Raw genomic sequence first — 25,792 nt, forward strand, 5'->3', positions numbered from 1 at the left:
TACCGGAGGGCTCCCAGGACGCACACGCTTCCGCTCCTGGGCCTCACCAAACTTGAAGTGCGCAGGGCCCACGTGTCCCAGAGGCGCATGTAGTTCGCAGCGTCCCTGGGATCACGTGGGCCATGGGGGAGCCAATCACAGAAGGGAATCTCCCTTCATACATTTGACAGGAAGACCTGTCAAGAGCATTCTTGACAGATGCTGGTTTTTGGCACATGCGCTGTGCATCCCTGAAACCGGCATTTCCGATGTCCCTACGGCCAGTTTCAAAAAAAAAAAATCTTGGCTTTCTTAAATAGTTTGCATTCAAAGTGTGTGTGTAGTGGGGGGAGGGGGGAAATCAGTGAGTGCAAATTAACTTTCATTTTTGACAACCAGTGCCATCATCAAGCACTCCCAGCACAATCACATTTAGAATAAAGCTTCCTCTACTCTGCCTGAAAAATGTACCTTCACTTTAACTGAAAAAAAAACCCTTTGCTGCCCATGTGTGAATTTGTTCTTTTCCAACACCACCCATCTCAAGTGCATCCACCAATTTAGTACCAATTTCGGTTGAATTATGAGCAGGTTTTGGGTGCTGTCGGCGTGTACCCAATAGGAACTAGGTTGAGACCAATGTTCCCTTTAAGCTGTGCGGCCGGCTCGCTGGCTTATCAATGGGGAAACGGCGCATGTGTGGTATTTTGAATGGCCCGCGCACCCCCAAAAGAAATTAATGGGAACGAACATTGATTGAGACTACACAAAATTATTTCACAGGTCTCTTATAACCATCAGAAAGCAAAGACTTTGATTTTGTCTGGACTAGATTAAAATTTTGGTCCCACAGACAAAAAGCCAGTATGCTGACTCATTGCACCAATAACAGAAAATAATTTTATTTTTTGGGACTGGCCAGATAGAAGGCAGACTGTTTTCTGGCTCTGTACTCTTCTGTTTCGCATATGCTTTCAGTGGAGAACATTTATCCTATTGCTTTCTTCTTGAAAATAAATAGGCAATAATGGAAAAAAATAATTTCTCACAGGTGAAAGATCTGCAGCCAATGATATTTACTGTTTCAGTTGACTACAATAGTAATGACTAAAGCCAAAATAGCCACTGAACCAAAAATGGGCTAGTAAATAGGTTTAAAAAAATTATTTCACTGGATGTGGGCCTTGCTAGCAAAGCCAGCATTTATTACCCATCCCTAGTTGCCCTTGAGAAAGTGGTGCTAGGTCTTCTTCTTGAACCACGGAGGCCCGTGTGGTGAAGGTGCTCCCACAATGCTGTTAAGTAGGGAGTTTGAGGATTTTAGCCCAGCAACAATAAAGCAATGGTGATAAAAGTCCAAGTCAGGATGGTGTGCGACTTGGAGGTGATGGTGTTCCAATGAACCTGCGCTCTTGTCCCTTTAGGTGGTGGAGGTCATGGGTTTGGCAGTTGCTGCCAAAGCTGCCTTGGTCAGTTGCTGCAGTCCATCCTGTAGATAGTATACATTGCAGCCACGCACGCCAATGATGGAGGGAGTGGTTGGGCTGCCGATCAAGTGAACTGCTTTGTTCTGGATGGTGTTGAGCTTCACTCATCCAGGCAAGTGAAGAGTATTCCATCACACTCCTGACTTCTGCCTATAGGTGGTAGAGAGGCTTTGGGAAGTTGGGAGGTGAACCACTCGCCACAAATACCTAGCCTCTGAGCTGCTCTGGTAGCCACGTAATTTATGTGGGTGGTCCAGTTCAGTTTCTGGTCAATGGTGACCCCAGGTTGTTGATGGTTGGGGACGCAATGATGGTACTTCCACTGAATGTCAAGGGAAGGTGGTTATGCTCTCTTATGTTGAATATGGTCATTGCCTGGCACTTGTGTGGCACAAATGTTACTTGCTACTTATCAGCCCAAGCCTGGCTATTGTCCAGGTTTTGCTGCATGCAGGTATGGACTGCTTCATTATCTGAGGAATTGCAAAAGAAACTGAACACTGCAAGCATCAGCGAACAGCCCCACTTCTGACCTTATGATGGAGGGAAGGGCATTGATGAAGCAGCTGAAGATAGTTGCACCCAGGACACTGCCCTGAGGAACTCCTGCAGCAATGCCCTGTGGTTGAGATGATTGGGATCCAATGATCACACCCATCTTGCTTTGTGCCAGGCATGACTCCAGCCACTGGAGAGTTTTCACCTCGATTCCCATTGACTTCAGTTTTACTAGGGCTCCTTGGTGCCACACTCAGTCCAATGCTACCATGATGACAAGGGCAGTCGCTCTCACCTCACCTCTGAAATTTAACTCATGTCCATGTTTGGACCAAAGCTGCAATGAGGTCTGGAGCCGAGTGATTCGGGCAGAATCCAAACTGAGCATCAGTGAGCAGGTTATTGGTGACTAAGCGCCGCTTGACAGCATTGTTGATAACTTATTTTGTCACTTTGCTGATGATTGGGAGTAGGCTAATGGGGCAGTAATTGACTGGATTGGATTTGTCCTGGTTATTGTGGATAAGGCTTACCTGTGCAATATCCCACATTGTCGAGTAGATGCCAGTGTTGTAGCTGAACTGGAACAGCTTAGCTAAGGGCACGGCTGGTTCTGGAGCATAGGTTTTCAGCACTACAGCAGGATGTTGCCAGGGCCCGTAGCCTTTGCTGTGTCCAGTGTACGCAGCCATTTCTTGATGTCACGCGGAGTGAATCGAATTGGCTGAAGACTGACATCTATGATGGTGGGGACCTCAGGAGGAGGCTGAGAAGAATCATCCATTCAGCACTTCTGGCTGAAGTTGGTTGTGAACATTTCAGCCTTGTCTTTTGACATGCTGGAGGATGGGGTTGTTCATTGAGCCTCCTGTTGCCAAAGGTAAAGTACTAACTGTAACTTTCTGGTTGTGTTAGCTACAATGTTAGCTGATTTTAAGGCTCCCAAGTGTATTATGCCCTCAGCCTTGAAAATTTAAAACAATCAAAGTCATTTTTCTGTAAGTTCAGGACAATATTAAAGCAATAGAGCCCTCAACTGCAGTCAATATTCCTGTTAATAGTACAAAAACAGTACTTGCCTGTTGTTGAGAATATTCCTCCAATAATTCCACACAATCTCACTAAGAACTGCCCTAAAGGCATGTGCTGCTCAGTCACAGTAACCATCAAGGAGCTGATGTCGTATTTCATGAAAATACCTGAAACGCCATGGCTCCCGGCTGCATGGTTTATCACCCGTTCCTAGGGAAAGAGAATGGCTCACCGAAAGAACCATGATATACGAATGACCAAAAATACATATAAATTGTTACCGCTCTCATTATAGTTGTTTTAAAAAAAATCAGATTGTGAGCCACAAAACGTATAAAACCCCTCCACTTATTTTGGTCTCATCATCAGTTTCCTTACAAAATGAATCTGAGCCAGTGCAGGGAAGCAGGTAGTCACCAACTCGGAGTCATACAGACTAGAAGTTCCCAGATCTGATCTGTGGTAAATGTGGAGTTTATTGGTCTCAGCGAAGGATTATGTTGGAGCACTACAATTGGCTGTAGTGATTCTGGGCTAGAGAGGAAAATCAGACAGAGCTCCCACTCCTGATCACTATCTCATAACCCCTGCTAGATCAGGCAGGATTGGGCTCAGCTATCATATTGCCCATATCAGCAATGCTCAGTCAAGGCTCACAAAGAATAGTCACTTGAATGAGGTACCAGAGCATAACTGGTAACTGGAACTGTACCACAGGGGAAGCCAATGCCTTTTGAACTGGAGAAAAGGGGCCAAAGTTGACAACAATTGATCCTCTTAGAAAAAGCCCAGAGAGTTTAAACATTAAGCAAACTCATTCCTTTTTGAAGGATGAACTCGGACATATTTACAAAAGAGGCTAATCTTAATCTTATTTTCACTCCACAGAAAATTATAGGTAATTTTAAGTAGAAAATTAAGTAATCTTTCAAAGTCACTTACAACAAAAGCATAGTGCCATTCAGTATGGTTACAGTCAGGGGCGAACTGGCTCCCCCGAAAGGGTGTGGGATTCTAACGGAAAACAGCACTATGGAACCACACAGGGGACTCAGGAAATCTGCCAATTTCTCACAAGGCCAGTCTGCCCCTGCACATAGTTAATATGTCTTCACTACATAATAATATTTAGTAACCCATTTTAAGTCACTGTGAAATCGGATACAGAAGTAGGACATGCAAAATGGTTAAACGTTCCATATGTACAATGTGAACATCTTATCCTTGCTTACTCTTCACATTCTTTGGTTCCACAGAAACTAGGCAATATAAAATCCCATCAAGAAATGTAGATGTCACATAGGAAGTAATTGTGACAACAGGAAGTAGTGTCACAAGAAGTTATATAAAAATATACAAAAGTCTTGCGACTTTGTACTTCCCGTCACATTTATTTCACGTCACGCCTTTGTAATGCTTTTTTCACCCTTGGCAACACTTACTTAAAATGCTCCGACACCATGTATATGATTATACTTACCATGGAGTTCAGGCTTCTGAATAATAGATGGTACTGTTACCCCAATCATCAACAACTTGTATTTATATAGCGCCTTTAACGTAGTAAAATGTCCCAAGGCGCTGCACAGGAGTATTTTAAGACAACAAATTTGACACCGATCCACATAGGATAAATTAGGGCAGGTGACCAAAAGCTTGGTCAAAGAGGTAGGTTTTAAGGAGCGTCTTAAAGGAGGAAAGAGAAGTAGAGAGGCGGAGCGGTTTAGGGAGGGAATTCCAGAACTTAGGGCCTAGGCAACAGAAGGCACGACCACCAAAGGTTGAGCGATTATCAGGGATGCTCAAGAGGGCAGGATTAGAGGAGCGCAGTGAGAAATCTACCAGCTGACCCAAAGCCCGGCCAATCTTCCTGCTCTGTCTCCACTCCTGTCCCATTCTTCATCTCCCCACTCCTCATAAGTGCCACGCTCACCTGGCCAGCTTCCAGTTATGCTTGTTCCCTGCTAGATTTGAAAGTTTCATCTATAAATATCTTACTGAACAGCTACGTACAACAATTACATGACTAGAAATATGGAAGACAAATCCTGAGCTTTTGTTTGTAAAGTTTGACCAATGATGTTGGTGTTTTGGTTCATAAGCTAGTTTTATGGTAAATCCCAATTTCTGCTAAATGTTATTACAGGAATCTCTTTTTTATCCGGCACAGACGGGACCGGCGTGGTGCCAGTTGATCAAAAAGTCCGATTACAGAGAGGTATACTCACTAAGGTACGAGAGCCCCGTACACGGCCACAGATCCAGGCGTCCCTGTTGCATGGCAGCAGGTGCAGGAACCGGCCACAGATCCAGGAACCCCGGTTACACGGCCACTAATATGAAGTAAAACTTACCTGAACCTACTCCTGAATTTTGCCGGTTAAGAGAGATTTCCAGTTATTTAGGTGCCGGTAAAAAGAGAGTTTCCTGTATCTAATTGTGGAAATCTCCCTTCTGTGTCTGGTAATGCCTAAATAATACATGTTAAAAAGTTTTATATATTGTAGATATATCAATAGATCATCCATGTTGGTGTGACGAGATGGATAGAAACATAGAAGATAGGAGGAGTAGGCCATTCGACCCCTCGAGCCTGCTCCGCCATTTAATGAGATCATGGCTGATCATCCAAATTCAGTACCCTGTCCCTGCTTTCTCCCCATATCCCTTGATCCCTTTAGCTTTAAAAAATATATCTAACTCCTTCTTGAATATATTTAATGAATTGGCCTCCACTGCCTTCTGTGGTAGAGAATTCCACTGGGGAGAATTTTAACTCCGGGCGGCGGGAGAGTGGTTAAATTCTGCAAAATCTGAAGCCCAACCTCAACCCGCCTACTTCCACTTTAACCGGGGCGGGCGAGTAACCTACTCAAGAGGCGGGTCAGTAATTTATACATTAATGAGGCTGTGTGCCTCAGATTTTAACAGACTTGCATTTAACGGCTGCAGGCCAGGTTCCCCAGGGCTCTGGAAACCTGGCAGCTGAAGGGAGGGCAGATCCACCAGGTTAAGTGCTTTTCTAGCACTGCTTGTGGGCCAGGAGGAGGAGTGCTTCCCCCAGCTCTCCAAGCTAACCTGCCACGGTTGGCCTCCCTCCCGCTATTGACCAAACCCCACAAGAAATTGCCCTCTCCCCCCACCACTGATCTCCAGGCTGACCCACGATCGTCTCCTCTTCCTCACCCCACCCCCAATCTCCAGGCTGACCCACAATCTCTTCAATCTGTCTGGCTACCGGCTAGGAAACGGAGAAAAAAATTTCAAAGGAGGTCCTGCTGTTAAATCCAGCAGGAACTCTGCGTTACCCGCATTTCTCAGCCACTACAACCATCTCGCTGGAAATATTGGGGCCGCTGTTTCTTAACAGTCGAGGCCTTTCAGGAAAAATAAAGAGTTTTCAATTGAGTTACAAATGAAGGGCATGATTTTCACAGCAACAGTAATGGTATAAAATGTAACAGGGAAAAGCACAGGGAGCCTTACAGGAGAGAAAATCGATAGAAACACATTGTGGAGTCAGGCACGGAGGAGAGGGGTTGAGGAACAGGGAGAAGAAAAGTAAAATTACTTCTGGAACTGCAGGGGGAGCAAACCTCTTCCATTTCCAGGCAGAAGCAAAATAAATGTGGGCTTCAGAAATGGAGACTCGGTAACTGTAAAAGAGGTTGGGGAGTCTTTACAGCACCACCTGGTGGGATGACAGGGAGCTATTACAAGTTGATGGAGCTGTTAATACAGGAAACTTTGTGATATCCGGCACCGACGTGTTGCCGATCTATGAAAACTGCCGGACATATAAAGTTAATGTTGAAGCATACGGAGGTTTTCATCTCCGTATCTGACAACAAACACTGTTGCTTAGCAACAGCTTCTAAAGAGTCGGCTGCAGCTGCAAGCGTCTCTAGCTGAAGCTGTTGCTATAGCTACAGACCTTGCAGTGCCTGACTGGGAAAAAAAAAAGAACGAGAACTAAAAAAACTTATAGAAAACGGCTCCTGATTTTTGCCGTTAGATCGAGTATTCCGGACATACAACCTCCGGATAAACCAAAGTTTCCTGTATTGGAATTCTCAGTAAAGCACAAGGTTTGTTACAACTAAGTATAACAGGTAACTCGGCTGCCCGTGTCCTAACTCGCACCAAGTTCTGTTTGCCCATCACTCCTGTGTTCGTTGACCTACATTGACTCCCGGTTAAGCAGTACCTCGATTTCAAAATTCTCATCCTTGTTTTCAAATCCCTCCATGGCCTCGCCCCTCCCTATCTCTGTAATCTCCTTCAGCCCCACAACCTCACCACCACCCTCGAAATATCTGCGCTCCTCTAATTCTGCCCTCTTGAGCATCCCCAATTATAATCGCTCAACCATTGGTGGCCGTGCCTTCTGTTGCCTAGGCCCTAAGCTCTGGAATTCCCTGCCTAAACCTCTCCGCCTCGTTACCTCGCTTTCCTCCTTTAAGACGCTCCTTAAAACCTACCTCTTTGACCAAGCTTTTGGTCACCTGCCCTAATTTCTCCTTATGTGGCTTGGTGTCAAATTTTTTTGTTTTGTAATACTCCTGTGCAGTGCATTGGGACGTTTTATTATGATAAAGGCGCTATACAAGTTGTTGTTGACATTCTAACATTGAAATTCCAATTAGAAATATTTGCATAGCAGGTTACAATGGTGTGTGCACACCATAGGGAGTTGGTAAATAGTTTTCCAGATTGTTTTAAGCCCTGTTGTAATACTGCCTTAGCATTTGTTCCCCATGTAATTAGTCAAGCACATGCCATAATTAAGTGTATAACACAGAAGTATCTCAAAAAATGAATTCACACCATAAAAGGGAATAATTGGGAACCTCACCAACTATAGTGATTGCAAAGCAGTTGAAACAAATATGTGATCCAGTTTAAGTGGCATACCCGAGTGATAAGATAAAACCAAACACCTTCATTAATTGACTTACCCTTTCTGTGACTGAATACTGATGGGTGTCTGCTGAGAACTTGTAGGTATTAAGTTTTGTTGGCACAATTGTGATGAAGTATTGAAACATCTGATTATCTAAAATACAAAAAATGCATTTGAAAGCACTGTGTGAACAAAAATATTCTCAGGTTAACAGGTAATCGTCACAAAACTATAATGGAGCACACAAAGATTTTCAAAAAAAGTACAAATTTACATAAACAATTCAAGAGAACAGACAAGTGAAATGTTTTCACATAGGAATATACCAATGTCAATATGCAACTGATCAGCAAGAGATGCATCATAATGAGCTTGGGCAATTTTCCCTCCAAGTATTTCCACCTTCTATGGGCAATATGCCTTGCCTCTACATTTAGCATCTTCTCTAAGTGGTCAGGTTCAGATCAGAAAATCACTGAATGGAAGCATAGATAAATCATGTCCTGCCACTCTGTAGCGCAGTACGCTGATACACTTGCAGTTACTAATTTGACATTATTACAATTACAACTTAAATTACAGTTAATTACAAGTTAAATGTCTATAAGACATAATTCAATTAAATAATCCCATAGTTTAACCATTAATACCATTCATTACACCTCTACAGTTATAGATTCAAGCCCCAGTAAATTTTAATGTGCTCCAAGCAGAGTTTTATATACTCACTTTATTTCTGATTTTTGTATGAATAAAGGGATATAACAAACGTGCCTAGCACAAGATGGATTTCCCAGACACAGTTTGTCTGTTCCAGAAGCACAGTAAAACTTCTGGAAATTCTACCTCTGCCGCTATCCAGTTTCATAATTGCTGGTTCAGTATATTCGATGTGGATAGATGCATTTCACAGTGGGATTTTTCCCCAACACCCGGATTTAGTTATTTGCATGCAGTGTGATTCAACGAATCCCAGGCTAGAAACTTGCACACAGTGTCACCACGAGTTAGAAGTGCTAGCAGGTAAGTTAGCTACCATCTCGTTTTTCCCACCCACCAAAAAAAACTATTTACTTTTAGAAAATAAGGTAGTAGAATTAGATTTCAAAAAAGGGCAAATGCAATTGCAAAGCCAGTTACGTGTCTGGCATGCCTGATGTGGGCCTTCTTAGATCCACAAGCTATCCAGGAAGCATACACATGCATGAATCATTGGGAGGTTGCATTGCTCGAGCAGACAAATGCTGTGCTTGACCATGAGTTGATCAGACTTTGTACCATACAGAAGGAGGAAAAGTTAATGGAACATAAATTCCAGGAAGTAGTCACTCCACAGGCATAAAGGAATCAAGAGCAAGAGAAATGGGTGATCACGCATATGAAACAGGAAGGAAAAGCAAGAGAGTAGTAGAAAACCTCTGTGCATCTAAAACTGTCCAATTGTTATTCTGTGCTGAGTGTTTGTAATCAGGACAAGATCAGAGATATAGGAGAGAGAACCATAAGCAATACCATGGAACTGTGGTGCATGGGGTTACCCAAGGGGAAAAAAAAGAGGAGACTACATTCTGGGTAGAAAACAAAAGGAAGCCAATTAAAAAGCATAACTTTAAACAAGCTGATTTTAAGGGTATGAGAGAATTAATTGGGAATGGTAAAATTGGAAGAGATACTGGAAGTAAAAGATGTGGAAGGAAAGTGGAATAGTTTTTAAGATGCAAAAAGAATTTATCCCTGAAGTAGGTAAGGGACAGAATGAGAGAGTTTGGCTCGCTAACAAAGTTGTGAAAGGCATTAGGGAGAAAGAGAATTTTTAAATGTTCAGGAAAATAACATGATTGGGAGATCTAAAAAGATAGGCCGAAGAATGCCAAAAACTGAGAATGGCTGCAATAAGGGATCACGAGGAAAACATAGCTGGAAACTTATAGCATTCTTCAAGTATGTCAGGAGTAAACAAAGGGTGCAAAGAGACATTGGCCCACTAAAAATGACAATGGGGAAGTGGTGTCTGAAGGTAGAGAAATTGCTGAAGTAATTAACTATTATTTTTCAACAGTCTTCACAAACGAAATGGAGCGAGAAATGCCACAGTTGGGGGTATAGTTTAAAGGTGAATGTAAAATTACGAGTGGACATACTGGGGAGGTTGTTGACGCTCAAGGTAAGATAAGGCTCCTGGCTTTGACAACTTTCATCCAAGGGTTCTGAAGGAATTGGCTCATACACAGAGGTGTTTAAAATCCTGAAGGATTTCGATACAGTAAACAAAGAGAAACTGTTTTCAATGGCTGAAGGGTCAATAACGAGAGGGCACAGATTTAAGGTGATTGGCAAAAGAACCAGAGGCAACATTAGGAAAACTTTTTTACACAACGAGTGGTTAGGATTTGAAATGCACTGCGTGTTAGGGTGGTGGATACAGATTCAATAGTAGCCATCAAAAGGGAATTGGATAAATACGTGAAGGAGAAAAAATTGCCGGGATATGGGGAGGGAGCAGGAGAGTAGTACTGACTGGATTGCTCTTCGAAAGGGCTGGGACAGACTCGATGGGCCGAATGGCCTCCTTCTGTGCTGTACTATTGTATGATTCTATGAAGTGATTATGAGTCCTCCTGCAGATATTTTTTCACAATTCACTGGACTCGGGCCATATCCCAGAGGATTGGAAGATGTGACTCCCATCTTCAAAATATGAAGAAAAAGGATCTTCAGATCAAGTAGGGGGGCAGATCTTTGTTTTTTAGTGTTACTCCTGAAGTCAATTAGAGGCTATATTTTCATTGGTGAGGAATTGTCTCTGTAGATTGCAAATGACAGACTTTCTTTGAAATCTTTTTCCTTGTGTGACACCTGAAGTATGACAGACACGTCAAACTTAAATACATCAATGGCTCTCCCATATCATTGCTCATGAGTGGGAGAGTATGCTACTTTATAATGACATGGACATATACCTGCAACCCAAACATATTATAATATAGTTGATCTCCTATAACATTGCTCAGCCACAAATAATTCTCACCTGAACTGTGTTTTTCCCACTCATTCTTTTGCTGTCCTCTCTGTCTTCCACTCTGTCTCTCTCTCTCTATAGCTGCCACATTGGGATGCATCACTCTGTCAAAGTATTTTTTCCCCATTGCTTCCATCTCACTCTAGGTTACTGTTGTATATGTCAAATGTTCCTTTGTGGTTCACAGATAAATTTCTTTACTGATGTATGTTAGATCCGTGTGTTAATGGAGACACGGAATGCAGGAGTTGATTTAACAAGTGTTTACTGAACAAGTCTGGAGGTGAACTAACAACACAAGACGCTACACCGGCTTATATACCCGAGTGGTCACTACTGGTACTACAGTATACAGGGGCTTCAAAAACATAGTTCCTCTTAAAAGGTACATACACTACAATTCCTCCCCTTTTAGATAAATAGTACATAACATTTTAAGTAATCATTAAATAACATTTTTACAAGAACAATAATATACACATTTGATGAAGTTAATCAATTACAAGTTCAGTCTCTCTGGAGGCTTCCTGACTCGGTCCGGATAACGCCTCGGTGGTGTAGTAGGTTCTTTTGGCAAGGTCGATTCGGCTTCAATGCTAGTGTCGGGTTTATCTGGTTCCAGTATCACCGGATCGGAGGTAGATACTATGGGTATCTCTGCTTCATCACTAGGCATATAGAGTTGTGGTGTGGGTTGTCCTTTTTCGGATGACTCTATGATCTGGTCAGCATGGCGCCTTATTATGCTTTCTCCAATGTATACATCAGCGGTCCTAGTCGTGTGCAAATAGTTCCAGGCTGCCATTTCTCAGTACGGTAGTCCCGGGCCAAAACTGGTTGACCTATCTGGAAGGTTCTAGTTGGCCTTTCATTCATGCTTTGAAATTGCCGGTTCTCTACGTCCCTTCTGACGTTTGGCTTGACCAAATCCAGCCGGCATCTTAGTCTTCTATTGAAAAACATCATGGCGGGGGTTTGGTTTGTAACCACGTGTTGCATTCCTGTATGCAAACAAGAAGTTATCTACCTTATGTTGTAGATTTATGTCTTCATTACCCATGGCCTTCTTGAAGGTCTGGACAAACCTTTCAGCCAATCCATTGGTGGCGGGATGGTATGGGGCGGACGTGTAGTGCTTAACCCCATTGTTTTTTAAGAACTTCCTGAATTCTTCGGATACAAATTGCGGTCCATTATCAGAACAGCTCTGTTCAGGCAGCCCATTCCTGGCGAATATGGTCCTTAATACTGTGATGGTTTTTTCCATGGTGGTGGAGGACATCTTTATTACCTCCGGCCACTTGGAGTGTGCATCCACCGCGATTAAGAACATTGAGTCCATAAATGGACCAGCAAAGTCGATATGTACCCTTTGCCATGGAGATGAGGGCCACTGCCATGGATGTAGGGGGGCTTGTGGTGGGGCGTTTTGGACCTTCTGGCATCCTAGACAGCTCTTGGTCATTTCTTCGATGTCTCCATCGATACCTGGCCACCACACAAACGCTCTGGCTAGGTTCTTCATTTTCACTCCATCCAGATGCCCCTCGTGAAACTCCTTTAGCACTTTATCCTGGAGTTTGGGTGGAATCACCACTCTGGATCCACACATCAAGGTTCCTCGGCACACTGACAGCTGTTCTCTTCTTTGCGAGAATGCTGGCAACAGTGGTTCGCCATGTGCTGGCCATCCCTTCACCGTTAAATCGTAGACTCGTGAGAGAGTCGGGTCATTTCGCGTTTCCTTTTCAATGGTAGAATTTGTCACCGGTAGACATTCCACTATGGTCGAGTGGAATATCTCCACTGGGTCCACTGTAGGCGTCTCTTCCACCGTTGGCAACGGTAGGCGCGATAACCCGTCAGCATTCCCATGCTGTTTTGTTCCTTTGTACTCTGTCATATTGGTGTGCCCCTAGGAAAAGGGACCACCTCTGTAGCCTTTGCGCTGTCATAATGGGAACGCCCTTTTTAGGGTTGAATATGGAGACGAGGGGTTGATGGTCAGTCAACAAGGTAAACTTTTGTCCGTGTAGGTAATGGTTGAATTTCTTCACCCCCCACACCAGGCTGAGTGCCTCCCTGTCGATCTGGGCATAGTTACGCTCAGCTGAGTTCAATGAGCGTGACGCAAAAGCTATCGGCCGCTCCGAGCAATCAGGGAATCTATGCGATAATACCGCTCCCACGCCGTAAGGGGATGCATCGCACGCCAGTCTGATTGGCAGTGATGGGTTGTAATGAGCCAACACTTCCCTGGACGTGATCAAGCCTTTGCATTTATGGAAGGCACGTTTACAGTCTTCGCTCCATTTCCAAACTACTCCCGTTTGTAGCAGTGCGTTAAGCGGGTGCAGAACCGTCGACAAGTTTGGTAAAAATTTATGATAGTAATTTACTAATCCCAGGAACGACCTCAATTGTGAGACATTTTCAGGCGCTGGGGCCTTTACGACTGCTTCAATTTTTTCAGGTGACTTATGCAACCCTTCTTCGTTAATGACATGGCCACAATATATTTGTTTCTGGAAAAATTCGCATTTGGGGCGATTTGCTTGTAGGCCCCGTTCTCTCAGCCTCGTGAGCACCTGCTCCAAGTTGGCAAGGTGCTCGTTGTCGTTTTCTCCTGTTACAAGGATGTCGTCTAGGTAGCATTGAGTCCCCGGAATCCCGTGCAGGACTTGCTCCATAGCTCTCTGCCAGATAGCCGGAGCTGATGCCACTCCGAAAACCAGTCGATTGTACTGGTACGGGCCTTTGTGTGTGTTTATCGTGAGATACTTTTTAGAGGCCTCCTCAACCTCCATCTGTAGATATGCCTGTGCTAAGTCAATTTTGGTGAAACGTTTCCCTCTGGATAGTGAGGCGAAAATATCTTCTATCCTCGGAAGAGGATACTGTACCGTGTGAAGAACCAGGTTTACCGTCACCTTGAAGTCCCCACAGATGCGAACTTTTCTCTGTTCTTCAGATTTATCATTATTCAACGTTTTCTTCATGACCGGGACGATGGGTGTTGCCCACTCGCTCCAATCTACCTTGGATAACACGCCTGCTTTTTCCAAATTCTCCAGCTCTGCCTTGACGGCTGGACGAATTGCGTATGGCACCGGCCTTGCCTTAAAAAACTTGGGAATTGCCGCATCTTCCACTTTTATTGAGGCGGTGGCGCCTTTCAGGGTTCCTAGTTCCTGTTGAAACACTTCTTTGGCGTTAGCCAAGATTTCTTTTAATCGTCCAGGTATGACGTCATCATCGTTTTTTTTCTTACTGGTCACCGTCAGTGCCTGAATGGAGTGCCAGTCTAAACTTATCCTTCTGATCCATTCACGTCCCAGCAACGGTGGACCATCTTGCAGAACGTATAAATACAACTTCTGTATTTCCTTGCCGTTGCATACAACAGGCACCCTTATTTTCCCTCTGGGGTATACTTTCTGCCCCGTATATGTCTTCAAGACAACGGATGTGTCTTTCAAAGGTATATGCGGAAATAGCCGCTCGTAATCCCGTCGACTCATGACGGTCAGAGCTGATCCTGTATCTAGCTCCATTTTGACTGGGGACCTCGCTATCGTGAGGGTAACCCAAATGGTCTGGTAATCTTCTTTGGCAATTACATTATGTAATTTGAGACAGCTTAGTTTCTTGTTTCCGGAGTCACTATCGCTCTTCTGGTCTTCGGAGCTACTGTCCGTCATCATTTGTACCTTTTGTACTTTTCCTTATTGACCTTTTTACTGTCAGCGGATTTCTTTCCAGATCTGCATACACGTGCAATGTGTCCCATCTTTCCGCATTGCCTGCATGCTTTGTCCTTGAACTAGCAGTCCTTCTGGTCATGGGTGGATCTGCCGCAGCGATAACATCTCTCAAAACCCCGTGTCATTTCATGGGTGCCGAAGTCCTGTGGCTTTTGCTGTATCTCTGCAGCTCCTCTTGCTGCTGCTTCGTATGATACAGCCACACTGAAAGCCTTGTCCAGTGTCAAATCTTTCTCAGAAAGTAGTCTTTTCTGTGTTCCTTCGCTTAGGAGACCACAGACGAATTTGTCTCGTAGAGAATCTGCCAGTCCTGCCCCGAATTGGCAGTGCTTTGACAGCTTTCGTAATTCGGTGAGGTAATCAGCGTTACTTTCATTCTTGTGCTGATTCCTCCTGAAGAATTTGAATCATTCTGCTATCAGCAGCGGTGTTGGGTTTAAGTGCTCCTGTAAGGTATCAACAATCTCCTTAAAATTCTTGTCCATCGGTTTGGCTGGAGTGATCAAGTTTCATAACAGCCTGTATGTCCTTGCGCCCATCAGATTTAGAAGTACCGATGCCTTTTTATCATCCGCTACTTCATTCGCCTTGCAATATACCTCCACTCTTTCCACATATGTGGTTCAATCTTCTATATCACTATCGAAAGCAGTAATATTGCCAGTCTTCGGCATCTTGAAAATCTAAAATGGCACTTCCCGCGCTTTTCTTTCTTTCCCGCCGAGTTAAGATGGCGCCTCCCGCGCTTTCCCGCCGCTGCCAACGCTGTTCTCCGCGGTTCCTGTTGCGACCTGCAGCTTTTCGCGGTACTTCTATTTTTTTTTTTATATATCGCTTCAATAGTTTCTCCGTTACTTGGAGAACCGTTCCCGTCGTGGAGCGGACCCTCTGGGACTTTTCCCTCCCTCTGCTCGGTCCGAACGCCGACCAGCTTTGCAGCATCGGCCGCGCCCTGAGTGCGCCACCCTCTCTCTCTTTGCTTCTGCTTCCCGACTCGCTGCCCGGCCCCGTTGCAGAGCCACCCGATCGAGCTCTAGCCCGCCGCAGCCCAGGAAGGATCAGTGCACTACCTGCCACCAGCCCGTTTAGCTGGGGAAACCACAGACTGGAGACCAAGCCTGGCCCTCGTTTTCGAGTTTTTTTTTTTTTCCTTGCTTCTGGCTTCGACCTTCGTCTGAGGAATCGATCCCCTTGAGGTGCTGCCGAATTGCAGGTAAGTTCGTTTCTAACTCGTCGCCACTGTTAGATCCGTGTGTTAATGGAGACACGGAATGCAGGAGTTGATTTAACAAGTGTTTACTGAACAAGTCTGGAGGTGAACTAACAACACAAGACGCTACACCGGCTTATATACCCGAGTGGTCACTACTGGTACTACAGTATACAGGGGCTTCAAAAACATAGTTCCTCTTAAAGGTACATACACTACAATGTATACCTTTTTTGAGGTCCACAATATTCAGTAAAGTGGAAGACAACATAAACCAAGTTGGAAGTGAGGGTGTGGAGATTGTTGGCGAGGTGCTGCAACAGAAACCATTGAGGTAGAAGGTGTGGCGGAGGGCAAGATGCGGCAAGACTTGGGGGTGGGGTTACAGTTGGAAAAAGCAAAGGGATGAGTGAGGAAGCAGGTGGAGGAGACTACAACCTGGGAGGGCGTTGAGGGATGTAGAAAATAAGTACCTGTGGGGTATGGGATGTGGTGGCAACCTCTCAGCATCTAGTGTCAATCCCCCTCAGAATCGTGTATGTTTCAATGAGATCACCTCTCATTCTTCTAAACTCGAGAGCATATAGGCCCAATCTACTAAATCTCTCCTCATAGGACAACTGGCAGCTGTGGCTCAGTTGGTAGCACTCTCGCCTCAGAGTCAGAAGGTCCCACTCCAGAAACTTGAGCACAAAAATCTAGACTGACACTCCAGTGCAGTGCTGAGGGAGTACTGCACTGTTGGAGGTGCTGTCTTTTGGATGAGACATTAAACCGAGGCCCCATCTGCTCTCTCGGGTGGACGTAAAAGATCCCATGGCACTATTTCGAAGAAGAGCAGGGGAGTTATCCCTGGTGTTTCGGCCAATATTCATCCCTCAACCAACATCACAGATTATCTGGTCGTTATCACATTGCTGTTTCTGAGACCTTGCTGTGTGAAAATTGGCTGCTGCGCTTCCTACATTACAACAGTGTCTACACTTCAAAAGTACTTCATTGGCTGTAGACCGCTTTGGGATGTCTGGTGGTCACGAGTGGTGGCAAGTCTGTCTTTGTTTCTTTTTTCTCTTCCCAGGGATCAATCTAGTCAATCTTCGCTGCACCACCTCGAAGGCATGTATGTCCTTCCTTAGATAAGGAGACAGAAACTGTGCACAGTACTCCAGGTGTGGTCTCACCAAGGCCCTGTACAATTGTAGTAAGACTTCCTTACTCTTGTACTCCAACCCCCTTGCAATAAAGGCTAACATGCCATTTGCCTTCCTAATTGCGTTTTTTTTCGTTTATGGGATGTGGGCTTCGCTGGCAAGGCCAGCATTTATTGCCCATACCTAATTGCCCTTGAGAAGGTAGTGGTGAGCCACCTTCTTGAACCGCTTCAGTCAGTGTGGTGAAGGTACTCCCACAGTGCTGTTAGGTAGGGAGTTCCAGGATTTTGACCCAGCGACGATGAAGGATCGGCAATATACTTCTAAGTCAAGATGGTGTGTGACTTGGAGGGGGTGGTGTTCCCATGCGCCTGCTGCCTTTGTCCTTCTAGGTGGAAGAGGTCGCAGGTTTGGGAGGTGCTGCTGAAGAAGCCTTGGCGAGTTGCTGCAGTGCATCTTGTAGATGGTACACACTGCAGCCGCGGTACGCCAGTAGTGGAGGGAGTGAATGTTTAAGGTGGTGGGCAGGATGCCAATCAAGCGGGCTGCTTTGTCCTGGATGGTGTCGAGCTTCGAGTGTTGTTGGAGCTGCACTCATCCAGGCAAATGGAGAGTATTCCATCACACTCCTTACTTGTGCCTTGTAGATGGTGGAAAGGTTTTGGGGAGTCAGGAGGTGAGACACTCGCCGCAGAATACCTAGCCTCTGACCTGCTCTTGTTGCCACAGTATTTATGTGGCTGGTCCAGTTAAGTTTCTGGTCAATGGTGACCCCCAGGATGTTGATGGTGGGGGATTCGGCGATGGTAATGCCGTTGAATGTCAAGGGGCGCTGGTTAGACTCTCGCTTGTTGGAGATAGTCATTGCCTGGCGCGAGTATTACCTGCCACTTATCAGCCCAAGCCTGAACGTCGTCCAGGTCTTGTTGCATGTGGGCATGGACTGCTTCATTATCTGAGGAGTTATGAATGGCACTGAACACTATGCAGTCATCAGCAAACATCCCCATTTCTGACCTTATGTTGGAGGGAAGTTCATTGATGAAGCAGCTGAAGATGGTTGGGCCTAGGACACTGCCCTGAGGAACTCCTGCAGCGATATCTAGCCAGTGGAGAGCTCACCCCCCTCCCCGATTCCCATTGACTTCAGTTATGCTAGGGCTCCTTGATGCTATACTCGGTCAAATGTTGCCTTGATGCCAAGGGCAGTCACTCTCACCTCACCTCTGGAATTCAGCTCCTTTGTCCACGTTTGTACCAAGGCTGTAATGAGGTCAGGAGCCGACTGGCATTGGCGGAACCCAAACTGGGCATCTGTGAGCAGATTATTGGTGAGTAAGTGCCGCTTGATAGCACTGTCGATGACACCTTCCATCACTTTGCTGATGATTGAGAGTAGACTGATGGGGCGGTAATTGGCCGGGTTGGATTTGTCCTGCTTTATGTGGACAGGACATACCTGGGCAGTATTCCACATTGTCGGATAGATGCCAGTGTTGTAGCTGTACTGGAACAGCTTGGCTAGAGGCGCGGCTAGTTCTGGAGCACAAGTCTTCTGCACAACAGCTGGGATGCTGTCGGGGCCCATAGCCTTTACTGTATCCAGTGCGTTCAACCGTTTTTTGATATCGTGTGGTGTGAATCGAATTGGCTGAAGACTGGCTTCTGTGATGGTGGGGACCTCAGGAGGAGGCCGATATGGATCATCCACTCGGCACTTCTGGCTGAAGATGGCTGCAAACGCTTCAGCCTTGTCTTTTGCACTTATGTGCTGCGCTCCACCATCATTGAGGATGGAGATATTCATGGAGCCGCCTCCTTCCGTTAGTTGTTTAATGGTCCACCACCATTCACGACTGGACGTGGCAGGACTGTAGAGCTCTGATCTGATCCGTTGATTGTGGGATCGCTTAGCCTTGTCTATAGCATGCTGCTTCCGCTTTTTAGCATGCATGTAGTCCTGTGTTGCAGCTTCCCCAAGTTGGCACTGCATTTTTAGGTACACCTGGTGCTGCTCCTGGCATGCACTTCTACACTCCTTATTGAACCAGTGTTGGTCCCCTGGCTTGATGGTAATGGTAGAGTGAGGGATATGCCAGGCCATGAGGTTACAGATTGTGGTGGAATACAATTCTGCTGCTGCTGATGGCCCACAGCGCCTCATGGATGCCCAGTTTTGAGCTGCTAGATCTGTTCTGAATCTATCCCATTTAGCACGGTGGTAGTGCCACACAACACGATCGAAGGTGTCCTCAGTGTGAAGACAAGACTTTGTCTCCACAATGATTGTGCGGTGGTCACTGCTACCAATACCGTCATGGACAGCTGCATCTGCGACAGTTAGATTGGCGAGGACGAGGTCAAGTAGGTTTTTTCCCTCGTGTTGGTTCTCTCACCACCTGTCGCAGGCCCAGACTGGCAGCTATGTCCTTCAGGACTCGGTCAGAAGTGGTGCTACCGAGCCACTCTTGGTGATGGACATTGAAGTCCCCCACCCAGAGTACATTCTGTGCCCTTGCTACTCTCAGTGCTTCTTCCAAGTGGTGTTCAATATGGAGGTGTACTGATTCATCAGCTGAGGGAGGGCGGTAGTTGGTAATCAGCAGGAGGTTTCCTTGCCCATGCTTGACCTGAAGCCGAGACCCCTCATGGGGTCCGGAGTCAATGCTGAGGACTCCCAGGGCCACTCCAGCTGCCGTGGTGGGTATTGAACTCACGTCTCTGGATCATTAGTCCTGGCCTCTGGATTACTAGCCCAGTGACATTGCCACTATGTTACACTTGCTGTACCTGCATGCTAACTTTCTGTGTTTCCTGTACGAGGAAACTTAAATCTCCCTGAACACCAACATTTAATAGTTTCTCACCGTTTAAAAAATATTCTGTTTTTCTATTCTTCCTACCAAAGTGAATAACCTCACATTTACCCACATTATACTCCATCTGCCACCTTATTGCCCACTCACTTAACCTGTCTATATCCCTTTGCAGACTTTTTGGCCGGAATTTTGCCGGTCCTCAGAGTGCGGGATTAGAGGCGGGATCGCTGTCAAAATCGCAAAGATTGACAGCGGGCAGGAAACCCACTGTTAACCCGCCTCCAATCAATCTTCCCAAGTGTCGGGTCCCCAATTTGCACATGGACCCGACACCTAGCGGCGGGAAGAGGATTATAGCCACTTACCTGGCTGTTAACAGGTACTTGATACTTGTTAACAGGCTCTTTTTCAATGTTGCCGCTTCTGCCTCGGGTTCCCCGATGTCCGGACACCACGCCAGGTAAGTGTGGCATGTTGCGAGTCTGCTGTAATGTTTCTGCATTGATGACAGCTGCAAAAGTGGTGTGAAGGATCCAATGGTGCACTGGTGAGTTTCAGAGGTAAGGAAATGTTGGAAATATCATTTTTAATGCATTCACACTTTTCTGTAGGTAACAAGTTTTGAATTGGCTGTCTAGTCCCACCTCATTGGGAGAACCTCTCTCACCACTAACAGATCGCTTCTGTAACCTCTCCTGCAGCTGCCATCTGTTCTAGCCTAAGGTGGGAGTCATTGGAGAGCCTGGGTGCAAGAGCTCACCTTTGTACAGTGATTGTCAGTGTTTGCAGCACCTCAATGCTGTCAAACACTGAGAAATGAGCAGTCAAAGAAAAATTCGTCCCTTTAAGAAAACCGGCAGATGACGAGTCATCAAATGACGTCATCTGACCAGCTTCCTTTTAATTGGCTGGCAAGCCCGCAGGGCGGGCTTAACAAAACCAATTGATGTAAAATCACGTCCGTTGGCCAGATGGAATTGGGGACGGGACTGGAACCCGGAAACCAGCTGACCCACTCCCAAGCTGCATCCATTGGCAAAATCGCAGCCTTTGTGTCCTCCTCACAGCTTACTTTCCCACCCAGCTTTGTATCGTCAGCAAACTTGGATACATTGCACTCGGTCCCTTCATAATGACTTATATTTTCTCCTCCGCTGCATCAAGACTATGTAGCTGCAGAATTCTTTTAGCCAGCTGAGTGGTATAGTGGGTGGGGGCAAAGTGATAGCGTGTTCAATGACTGATCAGGTTGAATAAGAATGCAGGGGGGGGGGGGGGGGCATAATGGCCACAGACATATAAACCAAGGCTTGCACAATGAGAGTAAAAATCAAAACAGGGTAGTATTCCTAAGAAAGAGTGAGGAAAGTAACTATAAAGTCTGTCTCTGGAACAGTAAAGAAACATATGGCTACTAATGGACAAATTGCATACACAAATCCCTAGTATATTCAGGTTTTTTTCTGTCAAAATCTCTCTCAAAAGTTGAAGCTCTAAGCTGTTTCATGCTTTTACACAAAACATGTTTTTAACTTCAAATACCCAAAAATGGTTCCTGTCTTTGTTTTGTCAGTAATTTTCCATCAAATGGAAAAGGTGGGCGGAGGGTGGGTGAGTACAGGGGTTAAAAACACCAATCCTGGCATGCCCCGAGAACGATGTTAATTCAAAACTTCTAGAGTTATAAGCACAGGTACATTCTGGGAACAATTGTTGACAGTGATACATGTGAACTCAAGGCTCAGGCTTCTGGAATGGGCCTCGAAGAAAACAAACCATTTGTAATGCAGGAAATGATGTTAAATAGATAGGTTTAATAACTTTGTGAATTTTATATTGTTTTAATGAATTAATTATGTTACAAACCTCATTTCCAGCAGTGATCATCAGCTTAGTCAAGAGCCTAAAATGACATCTAAAGATATTTTTTTTAAACTATTTTATTCATCTTTCTTAAAAAAAAGGTAGCTGTTGCTGACTGCACATTTTGACCTTTGATTAGTGGTTTCATTCCCACTTCGCTACTGTTCAGTTGTGATTTGCATGCTTTTTTTTAATTCATTGATGGGATGTGGGCGTCGCTGGCTAGGCCTGCATTTAGTGCCCATCCCTAATTGCCCTTAAGAAGATGGTGGTGAGCCGCCTTCTTGAACCGCTGCAGTCCATATGGTGTAGGTACACCCACAATGCTGTTAGGGAGTTCCAGGATTTTGGCCCAGCGACAGTGAAGGAACAGCGATACAGGTCCAAGTCAGGATGGTGTGTGGCTTGGAGGGGAACTTGTAGGTGGTGATGTTCCCATGCGTCTGCTGCCCTTGTCCTTCTAAGTGGTTGAGGTCGCGGGTTTGGAAGGTGCTGTTGAAGGAGCTTTGGCGAGTTGCTGCAGTGCATCTTGTAGATGGTACACACTGCAGCCACAGTGCGCCGGTGGTGGAGGGAGTGAATGTTGAAGGTGGTGGATGGAGTGCCAATCAAGTGGGCTGCTTTATCCTGAATGGTGTCGAGCTTCTTGAGTGTTGTTGGAGCTGCACTCATCCAGGCAAGTGGAGTGTATTCCATCACACTCCTGACTTGTGCCTTGTAGATGGTGGAAAGGCTTTGGGGAGTCAGGAGTTGAGACACTCGCCGCAGAATTCCCAGCCTCTGGCCTGCTCTTGTAGCCACAGTATTTATATGGCTGGTCCAGTTCAGTTTCTGATCAATGGTAACCCCCAGGATGTTGATAGTGGGGGATTCAACGATGGTAATGCCATTGAATGTCAAGGGGAGATGGTTAGAGTCTCGCTTGTTGGAGATGGTCATTGCCTGGCACTTGTGTGGTGTGAATGTTACTTGCCACTTGTCAGCCCAAGTCTGAATGTTGTCCAGGTCTTGCTGCATATGGACACGGACTACGTCAGTATCTGACGAGTCTCGAATGGTGCTGAACAGTGTGCAATCATCAGCGAACATCCCCACTTCTGACCTTATGATGGAGGGAAGGTCATTGATGAAACAGCTGAAGATGGTTGGGCCTAGGACACTGCCCTGAGGAACTCCTGCAGTGATGTCATGTGATTGAAATGAATGACCTCCAACAACCACAGCCAACTTCCTTTGTGCTAGGTATGATTCCAACCAATGGAGAGTTTTCCCCTTGATTCCCATTGACTTCAGTTTTGCTAGGGCTCCTTGATGCCACACTCGATCAAATGCTGCCTTGATGTCAAGGGCAGTCACTCTCGCCTCACCTCTTGAGTTCAGCTCTTTTGTCCATGTTTGGACCAAGGCTGTAATGAGGTCAGGAGCTGAGTGGCCCTGGCGGAACCCAAACTGGGCGTCAGTTAGCAGGTTATTGCTGAGTAAGTGCCGCTTGATAGCACTGTCGACGACACCTTCCATCACTTTGCTGACGATTGAGAGTAGACTGATGGGACGGTAATTGGCCAGGTCGGATTTGTCCTGCTGTCATATAAATATGAAATTTGAGCCAATCAAGTGCATGTTTACAAATGTGATAGTATGATGGGCATTAGATGCAACTACATATATAAGTGGTGGTCCAGTGGCGTTGCTTACAATATTTTCTGGCACCTTGTACATCCCTCCTCTTTTTGCCCCACCATTGGCAGCCATGCCTTCAGCCATCTAGGCCCCATGCTCTGGAATTACCTCCTTTAACCTTTCCGCTTTTCCGCCTCCCTCTCTTTAATATTCTCCTGAACACCCACCTCTTTTACCAAGCTTTTGGACATCCTTCCTATTATCTCCTCCTTTGGCTTGGGATCTATTTTTTTGATTTCACTTCTGAAGCGCTTTGTTTTGTATGTTAAAAGCACTATGTAAATGCAACTTCTTGTTAGGTTGGAGTATATGGTCTCTCACTTACCTATCTCTATCGTATTTGCATTCCTGTTTCTCTCCCTTTCTCTTGACTTATCTGCTTCTACACGTCCGTTTCTCTTCTTTTCTGCTTCTTTCTCTTTTCCTTTTCTTCTTTTCTTTCAGGTGGGAGATGGTGACTTGCGTCACAGGGGAGAGCTACCTAGGGCACTATTTTCTGGTGGTGGTTCTGGGGAAAATGCAGCTTTCCTGCTTCACCCTGTCTCTCTTGCTTCCGTGCCTCCCCCTTGCTTCTACTTTCCCTTTCTATATCCACCTCCCCACTACCTCCTCATCACAGCACCCCCTCACTCTCACTGCATGCCAACATTTTCCCCTTTGCAGTACCCACTCATGCCCTGTATCCTCCCCATAGCTTGCTGCCATTTTCACCGGTCAGCTCTCCATTGTCCGCCCCTTCACTTCTCATCGGTCATCGTCTGCACTACTTTCCCCATCTCCAATCCCTCCCATGTTTTTCCCCCCTCATCAGCTTACGTTTCTCCCCTCCTGTCACATCTCCTCCCAGTCATGTCTTCCTCACCCAATCTCTTCCCCCCCACTAGCCCAATGCCAAACCCTCATTTCCTAACCATCCATATTGCCACCAGCCTGATCCCAATCCCTTACTCACTTATTCTCCCCACCAGCCAGATGGTAAAGCCAATTTCCCAGGAATAAGCTGGGACATCAAGTTAATGTTTCTCAAAGTATTTATAGCACTATGCTTTATTAAAAGTGCTTAGTGCTGGGAAACCGGTGAAAAAGGAAGACAGGAGGATGGACAATGGACTGGGTAGCCAGATGACCAAGCAGGGAGGTGTAAGTGGGGCCGGCTAGAAGGAGCTAGAGGCAAGCACTGTGGCACGATGGCTAGTAGGCATGCCCAAATAAATTAATGATATAAAAGGGGCCTACAGCAGTCAAGCAGACATCGCCAGACACAATTAAATGAAATTGCCTTTGGCAGGAGTAGGCTTGCCTCTAATTAAATGATTAAATAAATAGTGGCCTAAAAAGAGAAGTTCAAAGAATTTTTTTTTTTTTTTTAAAGATTAGAAAATAACGAGAGGTGACTACGGAGAGCTCTGGAAGATTGAATTTGAGGCGCAGCAGCACCACCTAGTCAAAAGGACTGAAAGGCAAGTATAGTGGTAAGTATACATACCTTACAATTAAAAAGAATACCCAAGCTGACAAAAATGCAACAAATTCATAACATAGGAAGTAATTTGTGGTACAAAACAGTTAGATATAGACGAATATATAAACAGAGACGTAATGCTTCGAAGTCAGGTCAAGAATTGTTATTTGTTAATGTTTTTTTAAAAACAAAAAAAAAAGGTCAACCGATCTTGAATTGGGTATTTCACAGATTGCTTAAATTTAGTTGTGGCAGTATAAAGTGTGTAAACAAGAGTAGCACCTCAGCATTCAGACAATTCGACTAATGTTTCAGCTACACAAACGAGTTCTATATAAAATAGCCTTTAATCATCTATTCTGTGGTAATATTCAATGTTCCCAGATGTGCAGAATACATACTTTTTCCCACCCCACCACAATTTCTTTGATGGCTTTCCCTGTATACCCTTTAGCATAAACAAAACAATGCAATTGTGATACACTTATCAGAGATTGGGGTACCTTATTAACACTCAGGTGCCTCATCTACAATGCATTGAAAGTTGCTAGTTTTGAGGCGCCAGATTACATTTCCAAGGAACGTGCATGTATCTATTGGTTTGGCTTTGCAAATCCTGTAATATCCCAGTCTTAAAATCCACACAAACTATTAAAGGGCTATTAGCAGGATGTTAGGACATACCTTCTCTCTCTATCTCAATTCCCTGTAGACTACCAGCTTCCCCTATTTTCTTCCTATCTCTATGTAGGTCACATTTCCTGTAAAATACAGGAATTCATGTAGATATGGAAGATTACAATTGACACATTTTTCCTTGTATGGAAGTGGATTTTGTATGCATGAATTTGCATCAAATGGACTAAAAAAACATAAATGGAGAAAAAAGTTAGGTCTTTTGCAAAGTTTGCACATACTGTAATCA

At 45.2% G+C, this 25,792-nt stretch overlaps 1 protein-coding gene across 3 annotated transcripts in view; it reads right to left on the reverse strand.

Moving 5' to 3' along the window:
* The window catches only part of ergic2 (ERGIC and golgi 2), a 70,251-nt gene that overhangs the window by 19,281 nt on the left and 25,178 nt on the right, over positions 1-25,792 (reverse strand). For all 3 annotated transcript variants that reach the window (XM_086009107.1, XM_086009108.1, XM_086009106.1), the window contains 2 exons: positions 7,955-8,052; positions 3,044-3,206 (listed from right to left, as the gene is read on the reverse strand). In XM_086009107.1, coding sequence (XP_085865233.1) covers positions 3,044-3,206; positions 7,955-8,052 — 261 coding nt within the window. The remainder of the gene's footprint in view (positions 1-3,043; positions 3,207-7,954; positions 8,053-25,792) is intronic.

The sequence above is a fragment of the Somniosus microcephalus genome, chromosome 16, assembly GCF_052327205.1.
Source record: "Somniosus microcephalus isolate GS21.2 chromosome 16, FLI_Smic_1.0, whole genome shotgun sequence".
Classification (NCBI taxonomy): domain Eukaryota; kingdom Metazoa; phylum Chordata; class Chondrichthyes; order Squaliformes; family Somniosidae; genus Somniosus; species Somniosus microcephalus.